At 45.7% G+C, this 23,083-nt stretch overlaps 1 protein-coding gene across 13 annotated transcripts in view; it reads right to left on the reverse strand.

Moving 5' to 3' along the window:
* Positions 1-409: 409 nt before the first annotated feature.
* The window catches only part of SEPTIN6 (septin 6), an 84,396-nt gene continuing 61,722 nt past the window's right edge, over positions 410-23,083 (reverse strand). For 3 of the 13 annotated variants that reach the window (XM_032258365.1, XM_032258362.1, XM_032258364.1), the window contains exons 8-11: positions 20,613-20,745; positions 13,868-14,058; positions 10,435-10,496; positions 410-4,682 (exon numbers count right to left, since the gene is read on the reverse strand). In XM_032258365.1, the coding sequence (XP_032114256.1) occupies positions 4,612-4,682; positions 10,435-10,496; positions 13,868-14,058; positions 20,613-20,745 (457 nt within the window). In that variant the 3' untranslated portion in view covers positions 410-4,611. Of the gene's footprint in view, positions 4,683-10,434; positions 10,497-13,863; positions 14,059-20,612; positions 20,746-23,083 lie in introns of those variants that run through there. The other 10 variants (XM_032258374.1, XM_032258370.1, XM_032258373.1 and 7 more) reach the window with 7 other exon arrangements.

The raw sequence follows: 23,083 nt of genomic DNA on the forward strand, positions 1-23,083 counted from the left end.
GGGGGATGCTCACATCCCAGGATTACATGAGAGAAGACACGTGGTGGAGTTCTTTTCCTTCCAGAATTAAAACTAACCTGAATCTTGTTCCGTAGGATCTGGCACTCCACTTCCTCCATCTAATATACTAGATGATAATCAGCTCAACTTAGTTGAATCCATGCTAATAAAGAAAAAAGTAGAGGACTTCCTGCCCACCTCCACCCCACTGTGGTGGGAATTTCAGGCCCAGATGAAGGAAAGTTGGAGGAAGCGGGCACGGGGGATGGCAACCCACCTAGGAAGGTTTCATAGGCTGGTGGTGCCTCCCTGAGCCCTTCAAATCACCCACTCGGGAGGCAGCCACCCACTCCTCAGGCAAACCGTAGTGGGCCGCATCACCCAGTGACAAGATCAGATCACACAGCCATTTAGCATTTCTTTGAATTTTATTGAAAATTGACATGGACATTAGAAAGGTATCAAGCTAAACAGTGCTGGTTCTGGGATGTTTCTCCTGGAGAATGAAAGCCCCAGAGGGGCAGTGACTGGTCACACCTTTGAGCAAAAAGAACAACGGAGAAGAAAGGAAAAACACACACAGATTCTGGCAAACATGCAAAGAGGCTCTCTCAAGAGACATTGAACAGCAGAATGGTGGTAGGGATATATGGAATGAGCACGCTCACATGGTATTTTGATGCAAGTTAAACCAATGAGTTAAAGGCGGATTTACCAACATCAAAGCTCTCCCTCCAGATCCTAGGTTGAGCAGAAACCTCTCTCAAAACCCCAACTGGTCTTAGAAGGTTGAATGGAGTAATTTTGCTCTCACTAAGCTTAAACCCCCTCCCTTCTCTCCCTTCTCCACCTGAGTGTTAGTGGATCCATTTTTCCCCCTTGCTGGAGTCTATAGAAGGTCTGTGAATGCTGAAGAAGATACATATGTCACTTGACTTTCTCTTCCACGTTCAGAAATGTTTAACAGTGGCTGTAGACAGTCAAACCATTGAACCAGGGAAATGTTTAAAAGAAAAACATAAAACTCAAAACCTTGTGAACAGTACTTCCACACCCACAGCTGAGGTGTTCTGCCCCAGTCACTTACACTTGGGTGAGTGGTCCTGTAGTTGTTTCTCTGAGGTTACATTTGGTCCGTTTTCCAGCTCTGATGGTTCTTTTCCTGCCTTGTTAGTTAGGACAAGATACTTCCATTTAAAATACCATGTAAGTCAGAAGAGAGCTTCTTTCCTGGACACAGGGACACATGAACACTTGTGGAGTGCTGTGGTGTGTGTGTGTGTGCTTGCTGTTTGAGGGGAGAGGGAACTGGTTGATTTCTGATTTGAGACAATATGGAACCCTAACTCTTCTATAATGGCAGTCTTCTCCTTTAGACTTAGTGCAGCTGCTGAAGACAAGATTAAAAAAAGCTGGAGAGGGAGAGAGAAAGAGAAAGAAAACATGAAATTAGCCAAAGAAAGAGGACATTCAAAGTAAGACAGGGGGAGGGAAGTGGGCAGTATGAGGTAGCACAGATTATAGTTTGAGAAGACAGGTTAGAAATGGGGGTCACTGATGGGCCATCACCACGGGGAAATCTATGCAGTTTTAAGAACACCACACACCAGTTTAAAGCTTCTTGTTTTAATTAAAAACAAGCACATATTAACAGCCACATATGAATGCCAAATGATTAAAACAAAAAAACAAAAACAAGAGCCATCTACACTGCAGCTAGGGAAAGCAAACTTCTTGGCATAAGAGAAGTGAGGGGGTGTGTGTGTGTGTGTGTGTGTGTGTGTGTGTGCTGTTTCAGAAAAGCCACTCCAGTCTGGGAAAATAAAAGCACAGACCATTTCTAATGACTGGTTTTGTTTCACCAGAAGTAAACAGAGTACTAGCGGTATGTTTTTTCAAAATAGCAACAGCTGTACTAATTAAAAGCCTTTTCATTGAAGGAGGACAAAATCTATCTAAAGTGAGAAAAGCTATCCACTTAAATACACATTTTAATAGGCTTGATCAACTTTTTAAATTACGTTCACTCATGGGTTAGATTTTTGTTTACCAAGTTCCCTGATTATAAGGGTCACCTAGGGCACCTTTTCCACACAGTCTCCTGGACGCCGTTCCAGCCTTGCAGCATCACTGGGTTACGAAGCTGGCTGGCTATGCCTTTGCTTTGCCACCCCTCACTCACTCCATCTTCAGATGTTTTTCTGTGGGAAAAAACTCAAGGATCTTCTAACACTAACTACTCAGTTTCTCTGATCATCAAAAGACCTCGTCTCCAGGAACATATATAAGCAGATTGAATCCCTTTGTGAAATGGATTGGGAGTCAGGAGGCAAGGAAATTAGTCTGGCTTCTGCGTTGAAACAGCAGTGGGACCTCGGTCAAGTCACTTCCCTTCTCTGGGCCTTCATTTCCCCTTCCAGAGTTAAGTAGTTCCTATTGTCTTACCGACTAAAATGTCTCCCTTAATATAAAACTCCTCCTTAGTTTCTGAAGGTCTCTCCAAGGCTATGTGGGTCTAATACTTTTGAAGTATTCAGAGCTTCTCAAGTCTTAATCTGTACACAAACACAAATGAGGGCGCCTCAGGTTTGTAATGCAAATAATTAGGGGGGATGGGGGGGTTGATGATTACCGGTTGGTTGTTTAAGCGTGAATTTCTGGGAAAGCAGCTCTGAAGCTGGACACAGAATCATCAAAGTTGCAAATAAGAAGCCTTTCCCAAGGAGAGCTGACAGGCCTAACTCAGCATCTCTCTGAGCTACTGGCTCAGCATCTGAGCAGCTTTTTTTTTTTTTTTTTTTTTTTTTTTTTTGTCTGGTTGTTGGTTTGTTTCTACCTCCAAGCATACAGTCTTAAAAAAAAAAATACTCCACTGTGACTTGAATTTTCCCAGGAAACTGGCTTGTGCTTTGGCATCACCTTCGTACTTACTCTGGTCACTCACCAATCAGTAGATCACCAAACGGCGCACAGCAAGCCTACACTCTTTGCTTTGCCAGCAAGAAAAGAGAAAGTGCGTGCATATGTTTGCTTTTCATTTTTTTTCTTTTCACTTCCTATTATAATCTATAACTGAAGCAAGAAATCCCCTTCCCCTTCTCAATACTTTGAAAAGACCTGGAAATTTGGCATAACCTTGTTTGACTGTGTGCTTTGAAAGTAAGTGATCAAAAAAAGAAACTAAAAAAAAAAAAAAAGAAGGTGGTGGTCACGGTCAGTGCCAGGGGACTGGGAGGCTGGAGCACGTTGCAGAACTCAAAAAGAAGTGAGCTTGAAGTACATGACAGGGTAGGGGTGGGGGGCCTGACTGCCTGGCACCCCGAAGGAAAGCTGTCAGTTAAAATAGGAACCTTGGCTTAAAAGGCTAAATGGAGTCCAGTCCAGCTGTAGCGGGGAATACTATTCAGTACACAGCCATGGGTTACTGCAAAGGAAGGGCAGAGAGACGGCATGTTAGCCACAGATCATTGCCAGGTCAACATCGCTCACTCTGTCACTGGCCAAACACCAAAGACCACTGTGTGTCGTAACCCTGACAAGGGAGGGCTCTGTACTTCACAGAGGTTCCCAAAGCCACTATCAGATGAGACCCATGATAAAAACTAGGGCTGGAATATTTTTAGATTCTCAACTCCTTAGATTGGAAACAAAGTGAAGGGCCTTCCAAGGTGGAACACCTCTTTTCTTCTCTCCAGCTGATAGTCTCATCTCTTCTTATTGGGGGATGCATGCTAAATGCATGTGAAAAATCATCATGATGTTCACTGAATGAACTAGAAGACTCATCAGAGCAAACCTGCAAACACTTGATTCTTTGACAGTTCAGTTCCAGTCTACAAAGTGGGATTTATTATTCCTGCTACTGGCCTCACCCTATTGGGATGGTATGGAGCCCTTCCGGAAATTACCCCGAGATACCTCACAAGAAGAATTCAGTAAGGCTATCATTCAAGACTCTAGACTGGTAATAATATTCAGGTTTATTCTCCCTTTTGCATCTGTGGGATACCCAGAGTTAGAGGGGAAACGCCTGCTATTTTCTCCAGCAGTTGTGTTTTATGGGAAGGGTTTGGTGTAAATAAATGTGTTGCAAATTTTGAGCACAGCTTTAGTGCAGTTACTTTGAGTGAATGAGAACTGGAAAGGGCTGGACTTGAAGGTTAGAAGGAACAGACACCAAAGGCTCTCCTTCTGGAACCCTCTGAGAAGTGGCTGTGGCTCCTGAGGGTGAGGGTGGGGTGAGCCAGGGAAGATTAGTGACTGGGATACAGGAGACCAAGGGGGCAGCTGTGCTGACCGGTGCCTACCCAGCCATGGTGGATGCAAACACCTTAGGGAAACTAACAGCAACTGGAACTGGGGAGTTGGTGGGAAAGAGTAGCAGATGGGCCCCCTGACTATGTTGTGCCTCTGGCAAAGATGGCAGGGAAGACAGGAGGAATGGTTGGGGGTGCCGGGATGGGGACTGGGAAGCAGGATGCATCTGTGAGCCACATGACTGTTGGCTTCTTGACCAGCGGCCAGACATCGTCCTCAGACTCTCAGGTTTCTATAAACCTTGGCAGGAAGAGAGGAGAGGGACCGGGTTGGATGGTATGCCCCCCAGGCATGTTAAGGGGGAATTAGAGAAAGGGAGGCACAGCTCTGTTGCGCAGGTAAAGGGTTTCTACAGGAAGCCCAAACTGAAAATGAAAAGAGAAGCTGAGTTAATGAACAGATAGATTAATGTACCAAAAAAAAAAAGGTCAGAAGAAAATTAAGTCACGAGGACTAATGGCTAAATTAGAATATAGCTATGTTAGATGGTCTTAAAAGTCTTATTGCATTGGCTCTGGGGAACATGCTTTCTCTCTCATACACTCCACACACTCCTACATGATGGCAGCAGTGGCATTAGCCAGCAAAATCATGATCAATAACCATAAAAATATTTTTTGTCTCTTTTTTTTTTTTTTTTGAGACAAAGTTTCGCTTTTGTTGCCCAGGCTGAAGTGCAATGGCACGATCTTGGCTCACTGCAAGCTCTGCCTCCTGGGTTCAAGCGATTCTCCTGCCTCAGCTCCCCAAGTAGCTGCGATTACAGGCATGTACCACCATGCCTGGCTACTAATGTATTTTTAGTAGAGATGGGGTTTCTCCATGTTGGTCAGACTGGTCTTGAACTCCTGACCTCAGACCTCAGGTGATCCGCCCGCCTCGGCCTCCCAAAGTGCTGGGACTACAGGTGAGCCACTGCACCCTGCCATCGCTCTCTCTCTCTTTTTTTTTTTTTTGAGATGGAGTCTTGCTCTGTTGCCCAGGCTAGAGTGCAGATGATATCGGCTCACTGCAACCTCCGTCTCCCAGGTTCAAGCGATTCCCCTCCCTCGGCCTCCTGACTAGCTGGAATTACAGGTGTGTGCCATCATGCTCGACTAATTTTTTGTATTTTTAGTAGAGACAGGGTTTCACCATGTTGGTCAGGCTGGCCTCAAACTCCTGACCTTGTGATCCGCCCGCCTCGGCCTCCCAAAGTGCTGGGATTACGGGCGTGAGCCACTGAGCCTGGCTATCTCTTCTTAATGACTAGGTACTGACTAATGTTCCCCCTGTCACCACCCAATACCTTCTATAGGAATACCTTCTGCAAATCTCCAGGTGGCCTCAGGCCACTGGATAGAGCCCCAGGCTCTAGCCACTGCATTTTCTGTCCCATAGGGAAAGCAGAGGAGGCTAAGTTTTCACCACAGGAGGTCCTAGTCAGCTACCTGGTACTCTGGGGCAAGGCCTGTTTGCAGAGTGTGTGGGGTTGGTACCTGAGAAGAACTATGGAAACCCATCATGGGTTTGTGCTAAATAATACTTTGACTTCTCTTCAATGTAAATTTCATTCCTGTGACATAAATACAGCAAGTAGGACTCATCCCCATTTGACATATCAGTAGACTGAGAAACAGAGAAGTCAATAGACCTGCCTGTGTCTGCAAAGAAAGAGTCACAGCCGGGCTCAGAGCTGTTTATTTAAGACTCTATCACATGCAATGTCCCTAAGAATTCCTTGGCTATGGATCTAAGCCCTATTTATTACCCGAAGAATTAATTTATCCCATTAAATAAAGACTATTAGATATCTGGCAGGGATAAAAGTATGGGCATAAATGAGTATGTTTCACAGCCAGTTTCTCAAAGGGAATATACTCCCACACATACACTTTCAAGATATACACACACTGAGGTGAATGGTAATTTATAACAGAAAATAGGAGTTCTGCCACCAACTCACTGTGTGGCCCTTGGTAAGTTCCTTAAATTCTCTGCTCCTCCATTTACTCTTTTTTTTTTTTTTTTTTTTTTTTTGAGATGGAGTCTTGCTCTGTCTCCCAGGCTGGAGTGCAGTGGTGTGGTCTCAGCTCACTGCAACCACCTCCCAGGTTCAATCGATTCTCCTGCCTCAGCCTCTCAAGTAGCTGCGATTATAGGCGTCCACCATCATGCCCAGCTAATTTTTAGATTTTTAGTAGAGACAGGATTTCACCATGTTGGCCAGGCTGGTCTCAAACTCCTGACCTCAGGTGATCTGCCCGCCTTGGCCTCCCAAAGTGCTGGGATTACAGGTGTTAGCCACTGCGCCTGGCCACTCTTTTTTTAAAAATAAATATAGAGACGGGGTTTCACCATGCTGCCCAGGCTGGTCTCCAACTCCTGGGCTCAAGTGATCCTCCCACCTCAGCCTCTTAAAGTGCTACGATTACAGGAGTGAGCCATTGTGCCCAGCCTCCATTTACTCATTTTGTAAACTGGGGATTATTCCTTCTTACCACACAGACTTGTTATAAGTGTAAAATGAGATACCATACAAAAAACAAAAACACTTTGGAAAGTAATAAAAGCTATACAAATTCTCTTTTTTTTTTTTTTTTTTTTTTTGATGGAGTCTTGCTCTGTCACCCAGGCTGGAGTGCAGTGGCGCCATCTCGGCTCATTGCAAACTCCGCCTCCTGGCTTCAACCCATTCTCCTGCCTCAGCCCCCCAAGTAGCTGGGATTACAGGCATTCGACACCACACCCAACTAATTTTTGTATTTTTAGTAGAGAGGGGGTTTCACTATGTTGGCCATGTTGGTCTCAAACTCCTGACCTCAGGTTATCTGCCCTCCTTGGCCTCCCAAAGTACTAGGATTACAGGCATGAGCCACCACGCCCAGCCTTATATCTTATTTTTATTCTTTTTCTACTTCCTAGGGGAAGAGTAACCTAAAAAACACTGCAATGGCCTATATTCTAGTTTCACAGGAAGGCTGATATATTTTGATGTTTGTATACTGTCCATATACTGTGCACTCCTAAGGACCAATAACAATTGAGGTATATTATCTGCAAATATGTTGGAGGGAATCACAAAGGAATTGCTTTTACAAATGCAGAGAGCTACAAGTAATGCCTCAAGCAATTTCAAAATTCGGGGACACAGTAAGCCTCAGTGCCTGCATTCTAAGTGGCCTTTATGATCCACCCCTAGCATGAGGGCTTTGAGGAGGGGGTGGGTTGCCTTTGCTGCTTTCAGATCCTGGCAGCCCAAGCCTCCCCTGACTAGTTGGTCTGAAACTGCTTTCGTGGTCTACCAGGGAGAAGCCTGCCAGGAAGAGCCAACCTACTCGGAGTTGGGGTTGGCTATTCCAGCTGGTTACCAATTGCCTCTCACTTGTAAAGTGTAGCTTTAATTATAGTTTTGCCAGAGTTCACTTTAGGAATGGCCACTAACAATGATTCACTTGAGGAAACCTGTATGAAATTGTGTCAAGCCACGTGCAATGAAACCTGAATAAACTTAAATCTCACAAACTAGAATACATATTTGCTGCTCTCCTCATTACAAATGGGGAAACAGCCAGGCACGGTGGCTGATGCCTGTAATCCCAGCACTTTGGGTGGCTGAGGCAGGCGGATCACGAGGTCAGGAGATAGAGACCATCCTGGCCAACATGGTGAAACCCCGTCTCTACTAAAAATACAAAAATTAGCTGGGCTTGGTGGCACGAGCATGTAATCTCAGCTGCTTGGGAGGCTGAGGCAGGAGAATAGCTTGAACCCAGAAGTTGGAGGTTGCAGAGAGCTGAGATCGCGCCATTGCACTCCAGCCTGGCAACAGAGAGAGACTCTGTCTCAAAACAAAAAACAACAGAAAAATGGAGGAACAAAGAACATAACGCATGAACCAAGGTCCTATTACATGACAGGCACGTCGCTAGGCACTGAAACTACAGTGCAAAGAATGGACAGACATTCTAGGAATTGACTGTCTTCCTAAACGGAAATTTGCTGTTTAATTTCACTCAACTAGCAGGGGCACCAAGACTTGCTCTTAAGCCAGACAGTAAATCAAGTCATTGTTCTTTCAAGATTGTTTCCTTTGGCCCAGTTTCATGGGCCTTATGTTGCAGAAACCTCTATGGACTTCCTCTTCAGGATTTGCTTCCAAGCAGCATGTTTTGCCAGCTGCCCCAAGTCCCCAGTGCAATAGCTGCAACAATCAGTTTGGTGACTAACAGCAGGCTTTCCATTTAAATCATAAACTACATGGGTGAGTGGGGAAAAGTCTTCTCCATGTTTTCTATTCCCCGATCCAAACAAACCAAATGTAAAAAGGCATTTATGAGACAACTAGGATGTTTCAAACACTGACTAGACATTTCATGTTAATGAATTATTGTTCATTCTGTAGGTGTGATAATGGTGGGGTTGTGGTTATGCTTTTTTAAAGGATCATTCTCTTGGAAATATATATGTATATATATTAAAGTATTTACAGATAAAGGGATATGGTTTTGCTTTATAATAATTCAGCAGGTCTGCAGTAATTGATGAAACAAGATTGGGCATATGTTTATGGTTGTTTGGGGGCTGGGTTGTGGGCTGAACTATATTATCCTCTCTTCTTTTGTTCATGTTTGAAAGTTTCCATGGTAAAGTTTTAAAAATATAACCCTAGGCTGGGCGCAGTGGCTCACGCCTATAATCCCAGCACTTTGGGAGGCCAAGGTGGGTGGATCACCCGAGGTCACAAGTTCAAGACCAGCCTGGCTAACGTGGTGAAATCCACTCTCAACTAAAAATACAAAAATTAGCCAGGAATGGTGGCCCATGCCTATAATCCTAGCTACTTGGGAGGCTGAGGCATGAGAATTGCTTGAACCCAGGAGGCGAAGGTTGCAGTGAGCTGAGATTGTGCCACTGCACTCCAGCCTGAGAGACAGAGTAAGACTCCATCTCAAAAAAACAAACAAAACAAAAATAAAACCAACAAAACCTAATGATGTTAAATTAAAAATGTTTGTATTTCCTTTCCATTCACTACCTGAGTCTAGTAGAGGAGATAGAAGGTGCTTAATCCCTGCGTTCAGTCTCCCCATAAACTAGGTAATGCTTTATAAACTATAAACACAAAATCTAGCACTCAGGAATCCTTCCCAAAGGTTACCTACTGGTCTTATAAGAGGTTTTCATGAAGCTGGTACTTGTAGGATTAAATGTAAGGAATTCTCTATAATGTCTAAGGTCTCTTCATTTTCCTCCACTTTTGTTATGGTTTTGAGGGGATACAGTCAAACGGAATTTGAGAACTTGAACTTGAACCCCTCAGGTAAGAAACAGCCACCAGAGGGAAACAGAGAAGTGAGTTTCCATTGACTCTGGATATTCTCAAACCTGATGCAGGGGGATGGGAGGAGGTTAATGCTGACTGTGACATTGCAGGACAGGGCTTGTGAACCCCAAAGTTTCTCTCATCACTACGGTTTCATTAATTTTGCAAATAATGATTATGGCTCTTTTTTTTTTTTTTTTTTTTTGAGAAGGAGTTTCACTCTTGTTGCCCAGACTGGAGTGCAATGGCATGATCTCAGCTCACCTCAACCTCTGCCTCCCAGGTTCAAGCTATTCTCTTGCCTCAGCCTCCCGAGTAGCTGGATTACAGGCATGTACAACCACGCCCAGCTAATATTTTGTATTTCAATAGAGACGGGGTTTCACCATGTTGGCCAGGATGGTCTCAATCTCCCGACCTCAGGTGATCCGCCCGCCTCAGCTTCCCAAAGTGCTGGGATTACAGGTGTGAACCACTGTGCCCGGCTCGATTACGGCTCTTTAAGAAAAAAACTACCCACACTGAAACCTCAAATACTGATCACAAGATCCACCTATGTTACCCAGCTGTTCTAGCAGCAAACGTCTGAAACAATCCCTCACTTTAATCAGGCAGGCAGGCAGGCAGACATTCCACATGTACACTTGAAACCACACCAGACTATTTCTTCATATTATAAGTCACAAGAGAAAACCAGTTAGACGAATGAAGCAGCTTCTTCTAAGATTGGATGTTTGTTTTGGGGGTGCGGGACTGGGGGAGATATGTTCTAGAAGCCACTGCTAGTTCTATTTAGAGTTAATCAAGCTTACCAGGACCCTGGGTCTCATGCAGCATGCAGCAAACAGCAGAGTTAACTGTAAAACAGTAAGAGCTGATGAAGATGGAGTGAGCATGAGGAGAAATCAAATATTATGAGTTGACACAAACAATGAAGGGTTAGAGGTCAAGGGAAATTAGGAGTAGCAGGAAGGGGAAGTGGGAAGGGTGGACTGGTAGGAACTCCTGAAACATTGATACTCTTTTTTTGTTTTCTGAGTCGGGGTCTCTCTCTTTTGCCCAGACTGGAGTGCAGTGGTGCAATCACAGCTCACTGCAGCCTCACCCTCCCGGGATCAAGCAATTCTCCCACCTCAGCCTCCCGAGTAGCTGGGACTATACACAAGTGCCATCATTCCCAGCTAATGTTTAATTTTTTTTTTTTTTTTTTTTTTTTGTAGAGACAAGGGTCTCACTATGTTGCCCAGGCTGATCTCAAACTCCTAGACTCAAGCATTCCTTTCGCTTTGGCCTCCCAATGTATTGGGGTTACAAGCGTGAGCCACTGCGGCCGGCCAGTATTTTCTTAATCTATAATTTAGGGGAAGCTAAAGGAAATTCTGAATATGTGACTCTTAGATCCAACCACCATCTCTCAAGAAGAAATACTACTACCACCGTTTCTACCCTCAAAACCCACCATGACGACTATGGGAGGAAGGTGGCACACGTCTAATGGTGGCTTTTCCAGGAGTTAACCAATTGCTCATGAAATTACATAAGAAGACGAGACCCAGGGCCACTTGGACATCTGGAAGTACAGAAGAGAATTGGTCATTCTGTTAGGCCCTTATTGTTAATATGAGGTGCCACATGCCAGCAGGGTTTTCACCCATTTCAGAATTGGAAAGGGGCGCTGTCACCAATGCCAGATATTCCTGGAGAGTAGAGAGGGGTCCCTGTTGGGATCTCCTGCCTGGGGTGGGAGAAGTCAGTCAGTTTGAGGAAACAAGGGGAAAGCTTGATCTAAAAAGAACTTTTACTGAACATCTGAATAGGGAATATTTATAGTTTCAATGCAGCCTGAACAAACCAATTCCTAACAACCAGGCGATGAAACTGCCCCAGGTATTGAGTTAACAAATACCACAGGACTATGGAGGCAGCAGGTTACAGCTGGAAGACGAATTTAGATTTTTCTGATCTTAAAAATAGGAATCCATTCCTGCTGGTGCAACTAATACACCATGACAGATAAGTGAATACAGTACAGGGTGTGTCTAAAGAGACTTTCTTCTGGCTAATTGAACTTCAATGAATTTGACATGTAGTATTAAGATTCAGTAACAAAAATCTCTGGACTAATTGGTGAAGATATTCATTTTTTTTTTTTTTGAGACAAAGTCTCACTCTGTCACCTAGGCTAGAGTGCAGTGGCATGATCTTGGCTCTCTGCAAACTCCGCCTCCCAGGCTCAAGTGATTCTCCTGCCTTAGCCTCCCAAATAGCTGGGACTACAGGTGTGCACCACCACGCCCAGCTAATTTTTGTATTTTTAGTAGAGACAGAGTTTTGCCATGTTGCTCAGGCTGGTCTCGAACTCCTGACCTCAAGTGATGCACCTGCCTCGGCCTCCCAAAGTGCTGGGATTTCAGGTGTGAGCCACCATACCTGGCCAAGATGTTCAAATTACACATTTGAATAAAGAGTAATTGGATTGCAAAGCTGAGTGCCTCCAAATATAACATATTTTACTGTTATGCAAAAGTTACCATGTTATTTCTAAGTGATAAGACAGAGGAAAGGAAGATGTTTTTTCCTTCTGGCAAAATATCCAATAGTGAAGTCCAGGAACAAGTGGATGAAAACAGAAGGCAATGACCATGGACATATTTTGCATCCTCAGTACCCTTTAGTAAAGACACTGCTAAACAGTCCACCTGGGAGCTCCTCTAGTCACACTGCAGAAACAACTGCAGGGCACAAGGGCACCCAGAGGGTTTTCTAGATCCCGTTGGAAACACTCTTCTCTGGTTCTGGGATGAGGAATGGGTAACTTCAGCAAGCAGAGATGGGTTGGATGGGGATTATTGACCCACATGGTATCCAGGAGCCCATGTTCTAGTATCAGAGGAGATGGGAAGTCTTAAAATCATTCTCCAGACTGAGGATGGGGCACATGCGGGTACACTGGCATCTGAGGGCTCCCTCATAAGTTCTCAGCACCCCAGCCTGGGCAGAACTAAGCAGCCAGCAGGGAGGGATCACAAAGGGGTGGGAAATCAGGGCTGGGCTGCAGCCTTCAGTGGCAGCAGTTAAATTCGGTTGGCTGCAGCAAGTGAGAACTGAGGCAGGGTGGAGAGGTGAGCAACCTCAGATATAGGGCAGGGGTGGGGAGAGGGTGCACAGAGTTTCTGCTAAAGGCTTTCTCTTTCTTCCACTACTCTGTATCTGCACGTCTTTTTTCTTTTCTGAGACAGTCTCGCTCTGTCACCCAGGCTGGAGTGCAATGGCGTGATCTTGGCTCACTGCAACCTCTGCCTCCTGGGTTCAAGCAATTCTCCTGCCTCAGCCTCCCAAGTAGCTGGGATTACAGGCATGTGCCATCACGCCTTGCTAATTTTTTATATTGTTAGTAGAGACAGGGTTTCATCATTTGGCCAGGCTGGTCTTGAACCCCTGACCTCAGGTGATCCACTTGCCTTGGCCTCCCAAAGTGCTGGGATTACAGGTGTGAGCCACCACGCCTGGCCCATATCTGTACTTCTGTTTCTCTCTTTCTTTCTTTCTTTTTTTTTTTTTTTTTGAGATGGAGTCTCACTCCATTGCCCAGACTGGAATGCAGTGGTGTCATCTTGGATCACTGTAACCTCCACCTCCTGGTGTCAAGTGATTCTCCTGCCTCAGCCTCCTGAGTACCTAGGACTACAGGCATGCATCACCACACTGGGCTACTTTCTGTTTTTTTGTTTTTGTTTTTGTTTTTTTCCAGTAGAGACAAGGTTTTGCCATGTAGGTCAGGCTGGTCTCACACTCCTGATCTCAAGTGATCTGCTTGTCTCAGCCTCCCAAAGTTCTGGGATTATAGGCATGAGCCACTGCACCCAGCCTTGTTCCTCTCTTTCTTATAATTGCTGCCCTTCTTATTTTTTTCCTCCCTTCTGCTCCTTCACTCTCCCTTTGCTTTTCCTCTCCTTTCCCTTCTGCTCCTATGGGCCTTGAGTTTGCGTGGCTTTCCTAAGCAAGCTGGATGGATGGGCTGGGCCTCCAGGACCACATCCCTCCCCTACTCTCGGCTCCCCAAACTCAGGGAATCCAATGATCCCACAGGTATGCCGAGACCAGATATAGGTACCCCAACCAATCTGACAGCCCGCAGCTCACCTCTGGTCACCAGTCCTCAGCCCCTTCAGGTGCCACATCCTGCCCCGGAAGGATGAGCAGGAGGAGAGAGAAGGCATCACCCCAGAGCAGCCTGCTACTTACTTTTTCTTCTCTTTGTCTCTCTTCAGAGTCTGTGAGCCTCCAGCCTGGGAACCCTGGGACTGGAGCAGCTCGGCCGCCGTCTTTCTCTGTTTGAAAGCATTCACTTCATCATCCAAGGATTTCTTCTTATCCTCCAGCTTCTTCTTCTCGTCCTGGTGCAGTTTCTTCAGACGATCAAACTTCTCGTGCAGCTGGCAGGGAAGAACAGGGAGAATGAAGACAGTCCCCTGTAAGCAGTCCCCAGTCTGGCCAAGCCCAGAGTGGGTGGGGACCAGTAAGGCTGTGACCCTGCAGGGTCAACATTTCTCAGGGGGCATTTCTGTCAGGAATTGCCATGATGGCACCAAAGGCACCATACTCTGGATCGTTCTCTCCTCCTGCCATTTTATCTCCAAGTCTCTGCTCCTGAATATGGTAAAGGAACACTGTATTGTCTTTAGTCAGACATTTTGTTAAAAAGAGTCCCCATAGGACGGGCGTGGTGGCTCACACCTGTAATCCCAGCACTTTGGGAGGCCAAGACGGGTGGATTGCGAGGTCAGGAGTTGGAGACCAACCTGGCCAATATGGTGAAACCCATCTCTACTAAGAATACAAAAATCAGTCAGGCATGGTGGCACATGTCTGTAGTCCCAGCTACTCGGGAGGCTGAGGCAGGATAATTGCTTGAACCGAGGAGGCAGAGGTTGCAGTGAGCCGAGATTGCACCACTGCACTCCAGCCTGAGCAACAGAGGGAGATTCCATCTCAAAAAAAAAAAAAAAGAGTCCCCATAGTTACCCCACATGGTTAATAATAACATCAATTATAATAACAGAACATTTACTGAGTGCTGGTCATGCACAGTGGCTCAGGCCTGTAATCCCAGCACTTTGGCAGGCTGAGGCAGGCAGACCACTTGAGATCAGGAGTTCGAGATCAGCCTGGCCAACATGGTGAAACACCGTCTCTACTAAAAATACAAAAATTAGCCAGGCATTGTGGCACATGCCTGTAGTCCCAGCTACTCAGGAGGCTAAGGTAGAAGACTCGCCTGAACCCGGGCGGTGGAGGTTGCAGGGAGCTGAGATCGCACCATTGCACTCCAGCCTGGGCAACAGAGAAGACTCCATCTCCAAAAAAAAAAAAAAATACTAAGTAATTATTACAGGCTAAGCACTGACTTTTATAAGCTCTTTATGTATATTTATTCATTTAATTGTTACCACAACCCTATGAGGTAGGTTCTGTTATGATCTCCATTTTATGAGGAAACAGAAGGTCTGAGAAGTAAGGAATTTGACTACGGTCAACCCAGTATTTAGAGCATTAGATAACAGGACCTCTTATATGTAAGGGACCCCTGTCTTTTCTTAACCCCTGCAATCAGGGAGGATCACCAGGGATCGCAGAGAAAACTTCAGTAATGGCAAAGCCAGTTGATGGAAATACTTGGCTTTGGATGTAGAAGGAAATAAAAGGATTTTATGACATGGAATGAGTCCAGACACCTCAGCTTAACTAAAGGGAGTCTTAACTAGTCCTGAATAAAACCAGAAACCCAAGAATACTGTGGGCCAGGCGCAGTGGCTCACACCTGTAATTCCAGCACTAGGCTCAATCCCAGCACTTGGCTCAATCCCAGCACTTTGGGAGGCTGAGGTGGGTGGATTACGAGGTCAGGTGTTCGAGACCAGTCTGGCCAACATGGTGAAACCTCGTCTCTACTAAAAATACAAAAATCAGCTAGGCATAGTGGCGTGTGCCTGTAATCCCAGCTACTCGGGAGGCTGGGGCAGGAGAATTGCTTGAATCGGGAGGCAGAGCTTGCAGTGAGCCGAGATCGCACCACTGCACTCCAGCCTGGGCAACAAAGCGAGACTCTGTCTCGGAAAAAAACAAAACAAAACAAAACACAAAAGAATATTCTGGCATGCCATTTTGATAAGTGGATCAGAAAACAAGAGGCACAGACAGTCACAGACTAGAATGCAATAAACTACGCTGAATAGTAAGAGCAGAGCGAGTAAAATTTCACTTTCATGGATTCAGGAGAGAGTTTAGGATTCTTTTTTTTTTCTTTTTTTTCTTTTTTAGAGAGTTTAGGATTCTGTAGCACTTGCAGCATACCAAGAAGGAGTTAGTTTTCTGGGTCCTGTGGGTATCTGACACTGTCACTTAGGTAGGTGAGTGACAGACCTGCTGTATAAGCCAGCTTTTACTAGCCATTTGGGCTGCCTATCAGTTGCCTTAACCTGGCTTTTGTTAATTGCACTTTTATACATTTGTCTTTGAGATCCCTTCACTTCACCTCCTAAAAGTGCTGATATTTTTTTCTTTTCTTTTTTTTTTAAATTGAGACAGAGTCTCACTCTGAAACCCAGGCTGGAATGATCTCTCAGCTCAAGCAATCCTCTCACCTCAGCCTCCTGGGTAGCTGGGACTACAGGCACGTGTCACCATGCCTGGCTAATTTTTTGTATTTTTAATATGGAGTCTCACTATGTTGCCCAGGCTAGTCTTGAACTCCTGGGCTCAAGCCATCCTCCCGCCTTGTCTTTGCAAAGTGCTGGGATTATGGGCCTGAGCCAAGGCACCTGTCTCACTTTTTTTTAGTGAAACTGAAAAAATCGATACCGTTGTCATGGGCTTTGGTGACAACTCTTAAGAGTACAACAGGTTAAATGTGGAAGAGACTAGTGAAGTAATTAAGTCCTTCCTTTCTTTCTTTCTTTTCCTTTTCTTTTTTTTTTCTTTTTTTGAGACAGTCTCACTCTTGTTGCCCAGGCTGGAGTGCAGTGGTGCGATCTCAGCTCACTGCAACCTCCACCTCCTGGGTTCAAGCAATTCTTCTGCCTCAGCCTCCCAAGTGGCTGTGATCACAGGTGCCCTCCACCATGCCTGGCTACTTTTTATATTTTTTAGTAGAGACAGTGTTTCACCATGTTGTCCAGGCTGGTCTCAAACTCCTGACCTCAGGTGATCCACCTGCCTCGGCCTCCCAAAGTCCTGGGATTACAGGCGTGAGCCGCTGTGCCTGGCCAAGTACTTCCTTTCTTTTTAGTTGAGGGTTTTGAGGTGCAGAGAGGTGAAGCAATGGCTAACATAACCAAGACTGCACCTTAGGCCAATTAATCTCGCAGCAATAGCTGAGCTGCTAGGGGAGACCTTAGAGGCAAGGCCATGGGATAGAAGACTAACTACATGCGCTTAGGCATAGCTTCAGTAATGAAAATCCCTTACTTAAAAAACCCAGTAGAGGCCGGGTGTAGTGGCTTACACCTGAAATCCAAGCACTTTGGAGGCCAAGGCGGATGGATCACCTGAGGTCAGGAGTTCAAGACCAGCCTGACCAACATGGTGAAACCCTGTCTTTAAAAAAAAAAAAAAAAACCCAGTAGAGTTACACAGATGTTTATTTATCTCTCTTTCTCTCTCTCTCTCTCTCTCTCTCTTTTTTTTTTTTTTGAGACGGGGTCTTGCTCTGTCGCCAGGCTGGAGTGGAATGCAGTGGCACGATCTCGGCTCACTGCAACTTCCAACTCCCTGGTTCAAGTGATTCTCCTGCCTCAGCCTCCTGAGTAGCTGGGATTACAGGCGCCTGCCACTACACACAGCTAATTTTTGTATTTTTAGTAGAGATGGGGTTTCACCACATTGGCCAGGATGGTCTTGATTTCCTGACCTCAAGATCCACCCACCTTGGCCTCCCAAAGTGCTAGAATTACAGGTGTGAGCCACCATGCCCGGCCAATGTTTCTTTATTTCTAAAATGAAATGGAACAGAATATCCAAAGTAATGGGAACAATAATAGCTATCTTAGGTTTCAGCAAAGTACATAGGACTGCCCGAGACCATCTTTCCCCACAGCCATCAGAGAAGTTAGGATGGGGCAGAACAGCCAAGAAAGTGATCAGTTGTCCATACTGAGCTCCAAACTCCCAGGAAGAAGAAAAAGAATGGCCAAGTGCAGTGGCTCATGCCTGTCATCCCAGCACTTTGGGAGGCCAAGTCAGGTGGATCACCTGAGGTCAGAAGTTCGAGACCAGCCTGGCCAACTTGGTGAAACACCGTCTCTACTAAAAGTACAAAAATTAGCCAGGCATGGTGGCACATGCCTGTAATCCCAGCTACTTGGGAGGCTGAGGCAGAGATTTGCTTGAACCTGGGAGGTGGAGGTTGTAGTGGGCTGAGATCGCACCATTGCACTCCAGCCTGGGCAACAAGAGTGAAACTGTCTCAAAAAAAAAAAAAAAAAAAAAAAAAAGAAGAAGAAGAAAAAGAATTAGCTCACACCCAATCCCAAAGGCCTGACTTTGTAGCAGCACTGCTCAATAGGGCTTTCTTTTTTTTTTTTTTTTTTTTTTTGGAGGTGGAGTCTTGCTCCGTTGCCCAGGCTAGCGTGCAGTGGTGCTATTTCAGCTCACTGCAGCCTCTGCTTCCCGATTCAAGTGATTCTCTCACCTCAGCCTCCTGAATAGCTGGGATTGCAGGCATGCGCTACCATACCCAGCTAATTTTTTTGTATTTTTAGTAGAGATGGAGTTTTACCATGTTGGCCAGGCTGCTCTTGAACTCCTGGCCTCAAGTGATCTGACTGCCTTGGCCTCCCAAAGTGCTCGGATTACAGGCATGAGCCACCGCGCCTGGCCCCCGTAGAGCTTTCTGTGAAAACAGAAATGTTTTATATCTGTGCTGTTTAGTATTAGTCACTAGGTGCATGAGGGGTGAGCTTTTGAAACATAGCTAACATGATTGATGAACTGAGTTTTAAATTTTATTATATATTTTGAAATTGCTAAAAGAGTAGATTTCACTGATTGATTGATTGATTGAGACAGGGTCTTGTTATGTCACCCAGGTTTGAGTGCAGTGGTATGATCATAGCTTACTACAGCCTCGAGCTCCTGGCTCAAGTGATTCTCCTACCTCAGGCCTCCTAGTAGCTGGGATACAGGCATGTGCCACCCTTCTCAGCTAATTTTTTTTTATTTTTTATAGAGATGGGGTCTCACTTTTTTTTTTTTTCCTAGGCTAGTCTCAAATTCCTGGCCTCAAGTGATTCTGCTGCCTTGACCTCTCAAAGTGCTAGGATTACAGGTGTGAACCACCATGCCCAGCCAAAAAGAGTAGATTTAAAATGTTTTTACCACAAAAAAAAATGGTGAGTTTGTGAGATGATAATCCATTTGCTAATTTGCTTGATGTAGGCATTCCACAATGTAAACATATATCAAAACATCACGTTGGCTTTAGACGTGGAAGGAAATAAAAGGACTTTATGACATGGAATGAGTCCAGACACCTCAGCCTTAACTAAAGGGAGGCTTAACTAGTCCTGAATAGAACCAGAAATTCAAGAATATTGTGGGCCAGGCGCAATGGCTCACACCTGTAATCCCAGCACTCGGCTCAATCCCAGCACTTTGGGAGGCCAAATAATTGTATAATATATACAATTACTGTCAATTAAAAATAAAATATAAAAAATTCCAAAAAATTAAATAGTCACATTTGACTAACGGCTACCATATGGGACAGCGATGCTCTAGAGAATTAAGTAACACAATGGGAAAACAACCCAGCCTTAGAAATGAGGTGGTCAAGGAGACACAGCTCTTCTAGCTTCCTTTGTGCCAGCCAAGGCAAGGTTACAGAGGCTGAGCCCCATTCCTGTACAGAGGCTACAAGGCTGTTCTCCCAAGGCAGAAGCCCGTCGTGGGTTTCCATGCCATGTTCAGCCCCATTTCTCTTCCTGCCTGGCACCTAGGCTCACATTTTCTTTTTAATTTTATTTTAAGTTCCAGGGTACATGTGCCAGATATGCAGGTTTGTTACATAGGTAAACATGTGCCATGGTGGTTTGCTGTACCTATCAACCCATCACCTAGGTAGTAAGCCTCGAATGCATTAGCTATTTATCCCAATGCTCTCCCTCCCCCTGTCCCCATGACAGGCCCCAGTGTGTGTTATTCCCCTCCCTGTGTCCATGTGTTCTCATAATTCAGCTCCCACTTATAAGTGAGAACATGTAGTGTTTGGTTTTCTTTTTGAGATGGAGTCTCACTCTGTTACCCAGGTTGGAGTGCAGTGGCACAATCTTGGCTCACTACAACTTCTGCCTACCAGACTCAAGCGATTCTCCTGCCTCAGCCTCCCAAGTAGCTGAGACTACAGGCATGCACCACCACACTTGGCTAATTGTTGTACTTTTAGTAGAGACAGGGTTTCACCATGTTGTCCAGGCTGGTCTTGAACTCCTGACCACAGGTGATCCGCCTGCTTCAGCCTCCCAAATTGTTGGGATTACAGGTATGAGCCACAGCCCCTGGCCTGATGTTTGGGTTTCTGTTCCTGTGTTAGTTTGCTAAGGATAATGGCTCCCATCTCCATCCATGTCCCTGCAAAGGACATCCTCTCTTTCCTTTTTATGGCTACATAGTATTCCATGGTATATATGTACCACATTTTCTTTATTCAGTCCATCATTGATGAGCATCTGGGTTGATTCCATGTCTTTGCTATTGTGAATAGTGTTGCAGTGAACATATGTGTGCATGTATCTTTATAACAGAATGATCTATAGGATTGCTGGGTCAAATGGTATTTCTGGTTTCAGGTCTTGGAGGAATCACCACACTGTCTTCCACAATGGTTGAACTAATTTACATTCATACCAACAGTGTAAAAGCATTCCTATTTCTCCACAGCCTCACAACAACTGTTGTTTCTTGATGTTTTAATAATCACCAGGCTCTCATTTACCTCTTTCTCTGCCTCTTTGAGCTCCGCTTCTTTCTCCTTGACTCTCTGGACGAACATCTGCCTCATCTCCTCTTCTTTTTTCTGGAGTTCCCCTAGGAACTCGTTCCTTTTGGCCTCATATGTCTCCTGTAAACTGTGAACATGGTCAGGTTAATTCCTCTTCCTTTGGAATGGCTCCTATTTGATAAAACTGGCCCCAAAGATCCTCCCTGGGTTCCTCCATCCTCCCTTCCCCAGTTGCGAGCCACGTGCAAAAATAGAACCACAAAGCTGTGGGCACCTGGCTTGGCCCATGACAGCATGCCCACAGGGCTTCTGGAGGGGGATGGGGCAACCCTAGTGAACTGGAGAGACTCAGAATATCTGGTTTTATACTCTTGTTCTACAGATGAGAAAACTGATGCCCAGAGAGGTGAGGTGTCTTGCTCAAGGCCCCACAGCTAGTTAGAGGCAGACCTTTGACCAGAAGCTGGGTCTCCTGGCACTTCATCAGGGTCTTCCCGCTGCACAATGCTGCCAGGCCCTGGCTCTGAAACTGACCACATTAATGAACTATTTCAACAAATACTTGAGGAGACTCCATATGTGCTAGACACAGTACTAATTGACATGATGCTAGTCACTCAGCCTCTAGAGCCAGCAGCCACCATACCTGACATCAAGGAACTCATGTTCTAGTGGGAGATGCGCCTGGCCTGAACTTCTTTTTCTTTCTTTCTTGTTTTTTTTTTTTTTTTTTTTTGAGACAGAGTCTCACTCTGTCACCAGACTGCAGTGCAGTGGCACAATCTTGGCTCACTGCAACCTCCACCTCCCAGGTTCAAGAGATTCTCCTGCCTCAGCCTCCAGAGTAGCTGGGACGACAGGCATGCACCACCATGCCCAGTTAATTTTTGTATTTTTAATAGAGACAGGATTTTACCATGTTCGCCAGGATGGTCTCCGTCCCTTGACCTCATGATCCACCCACCTTTGCCTCCCAAAGTGCTGGGATTACCAGCATGAGCCACTGCACCCAGCCAGCCTGAGCTAATTTTTAAAGAAATAGGGTGAAACCCCGTCTTTACTAAAAATATAAAAAAAAAATTAGCTGGGCATGGTAGCGTGTGCCTGTAATCCCAGCTACTCAGGAGGCTGAGGCAGGAGAATTGCCTGAACCCAGGAGGCGGAGGTTGCGGTGAGCCGAGATCGTGCCATTGCACTCCAGCCTGGGTAACAAGAGCGAAACTCCATCTCAAAAAAAAAAAAAAAAAAAGAAAAGAAAAGAAAAAAGAAATAGGAGGCTGGGCACAGTGGAAGTCAATCACTCCAAGAAGTCAAGGCAGGTGGATCACCTGAGGTCAGGAGTTTGAGACTAGCCTGGCCAACATGGTGGAACCCTGTCTCTACTAAAAAATACAAAAAATTAGCTAGGCATGGTGGTGGGCGCCTGTAATCCCAGCTACTCGGGAGACTGAGGCAAGAGAATCACTTGAACCTGCTAGGCGGAGGTTGCAGTGAACCGAGATTGCGCCACTTGCACTGCAGCCTGGGCGGCAGAGTGAGACTCCACCACACACACACAAAAAAAAAAAAAGAAAGAAAGAAATAGGAGATAGCCTGGTAAAGAAGAGGTGGAACTGTGCTCCAAATAGGGCAGCATGTAAGAAAGCACATGTGGAGAGAGAATGACATTCTTGGGGAGCCAGGCATGGTTCACCACAGCCAAAGAGCACCATAGTAGTGGTGGAGTAGAGGGAGATGAAGTTCCTGAGTCTGGTGGAAGAGAACAGCTTTGGATACCATATTTAAAATTGGACATGTATGCACTGCATGGTTTTAAAGTAGGAAGTCATACCAGATCCAATTTGAAAATGAGAAGGGCCACTCTGGCTGTGTTGTGGGAAGGACAGATTTTCCATCAATCCAAGTAAGAAGTGACAGGATCTTGGCCGGGGGCAGTGGCTCACACCTGTAATCCCAGCGTTTTGGGAGGCCGAGGCGGGCGGCTCACTTGAGGTCAGGACTTCGAGACCAGCCTGGCCAACATAGTGAAGCCTTGTCTCTACTAAAAATAAAAAAATTAGGCCGGGTGCGGTGGCTCACGCCTGTAATCCCAGCACTTTGGGAGGCCGAGGCAGGTGGATCATGAGCTCAAGAGATTGAGACCATCCTAGCCAACATGGTGAAACCCCGTCTCTACTTAAAAAATACAAAAATTGGCTGGGCGCGGTGGCTCACGCCTGTAATCCCAGCACTTTGGGAGGCCGAGGCGGGTGGATCACGAGGTCAAGAGATCAAGACCATTCCGGTCAACATGGTGAAACCCCGTCTCTGCTAAAACTACAAAAAATTAGCTGGGCATGGTGGCGCGTGCCTGTAATCCCAGCTACTCAGGAGGCTGAGGCAGGAGAATTGCCTGAACCCAGGAGGCGGAGGTTGCGGTGAGCCGAGATCGTGCCATTGCACTCCAGCCTGGGTAACAAGAGTGA

The sequence above is a fragment of the Sapajus apella genome, unplaced genomic scaffold (genome assembly GCF_009761245.1).
Source record: "Sapajus apella isolate SASKATOON/1434 unplaced genomic scaffold, GSC_monkey_1.0 scaffold102, whole genome shotgun sequence".
NCBI lineage: Eukaryota > Metazoa > Chordata > Mammalia > Primates > Cebidae > Sapajus > Sapajus apella.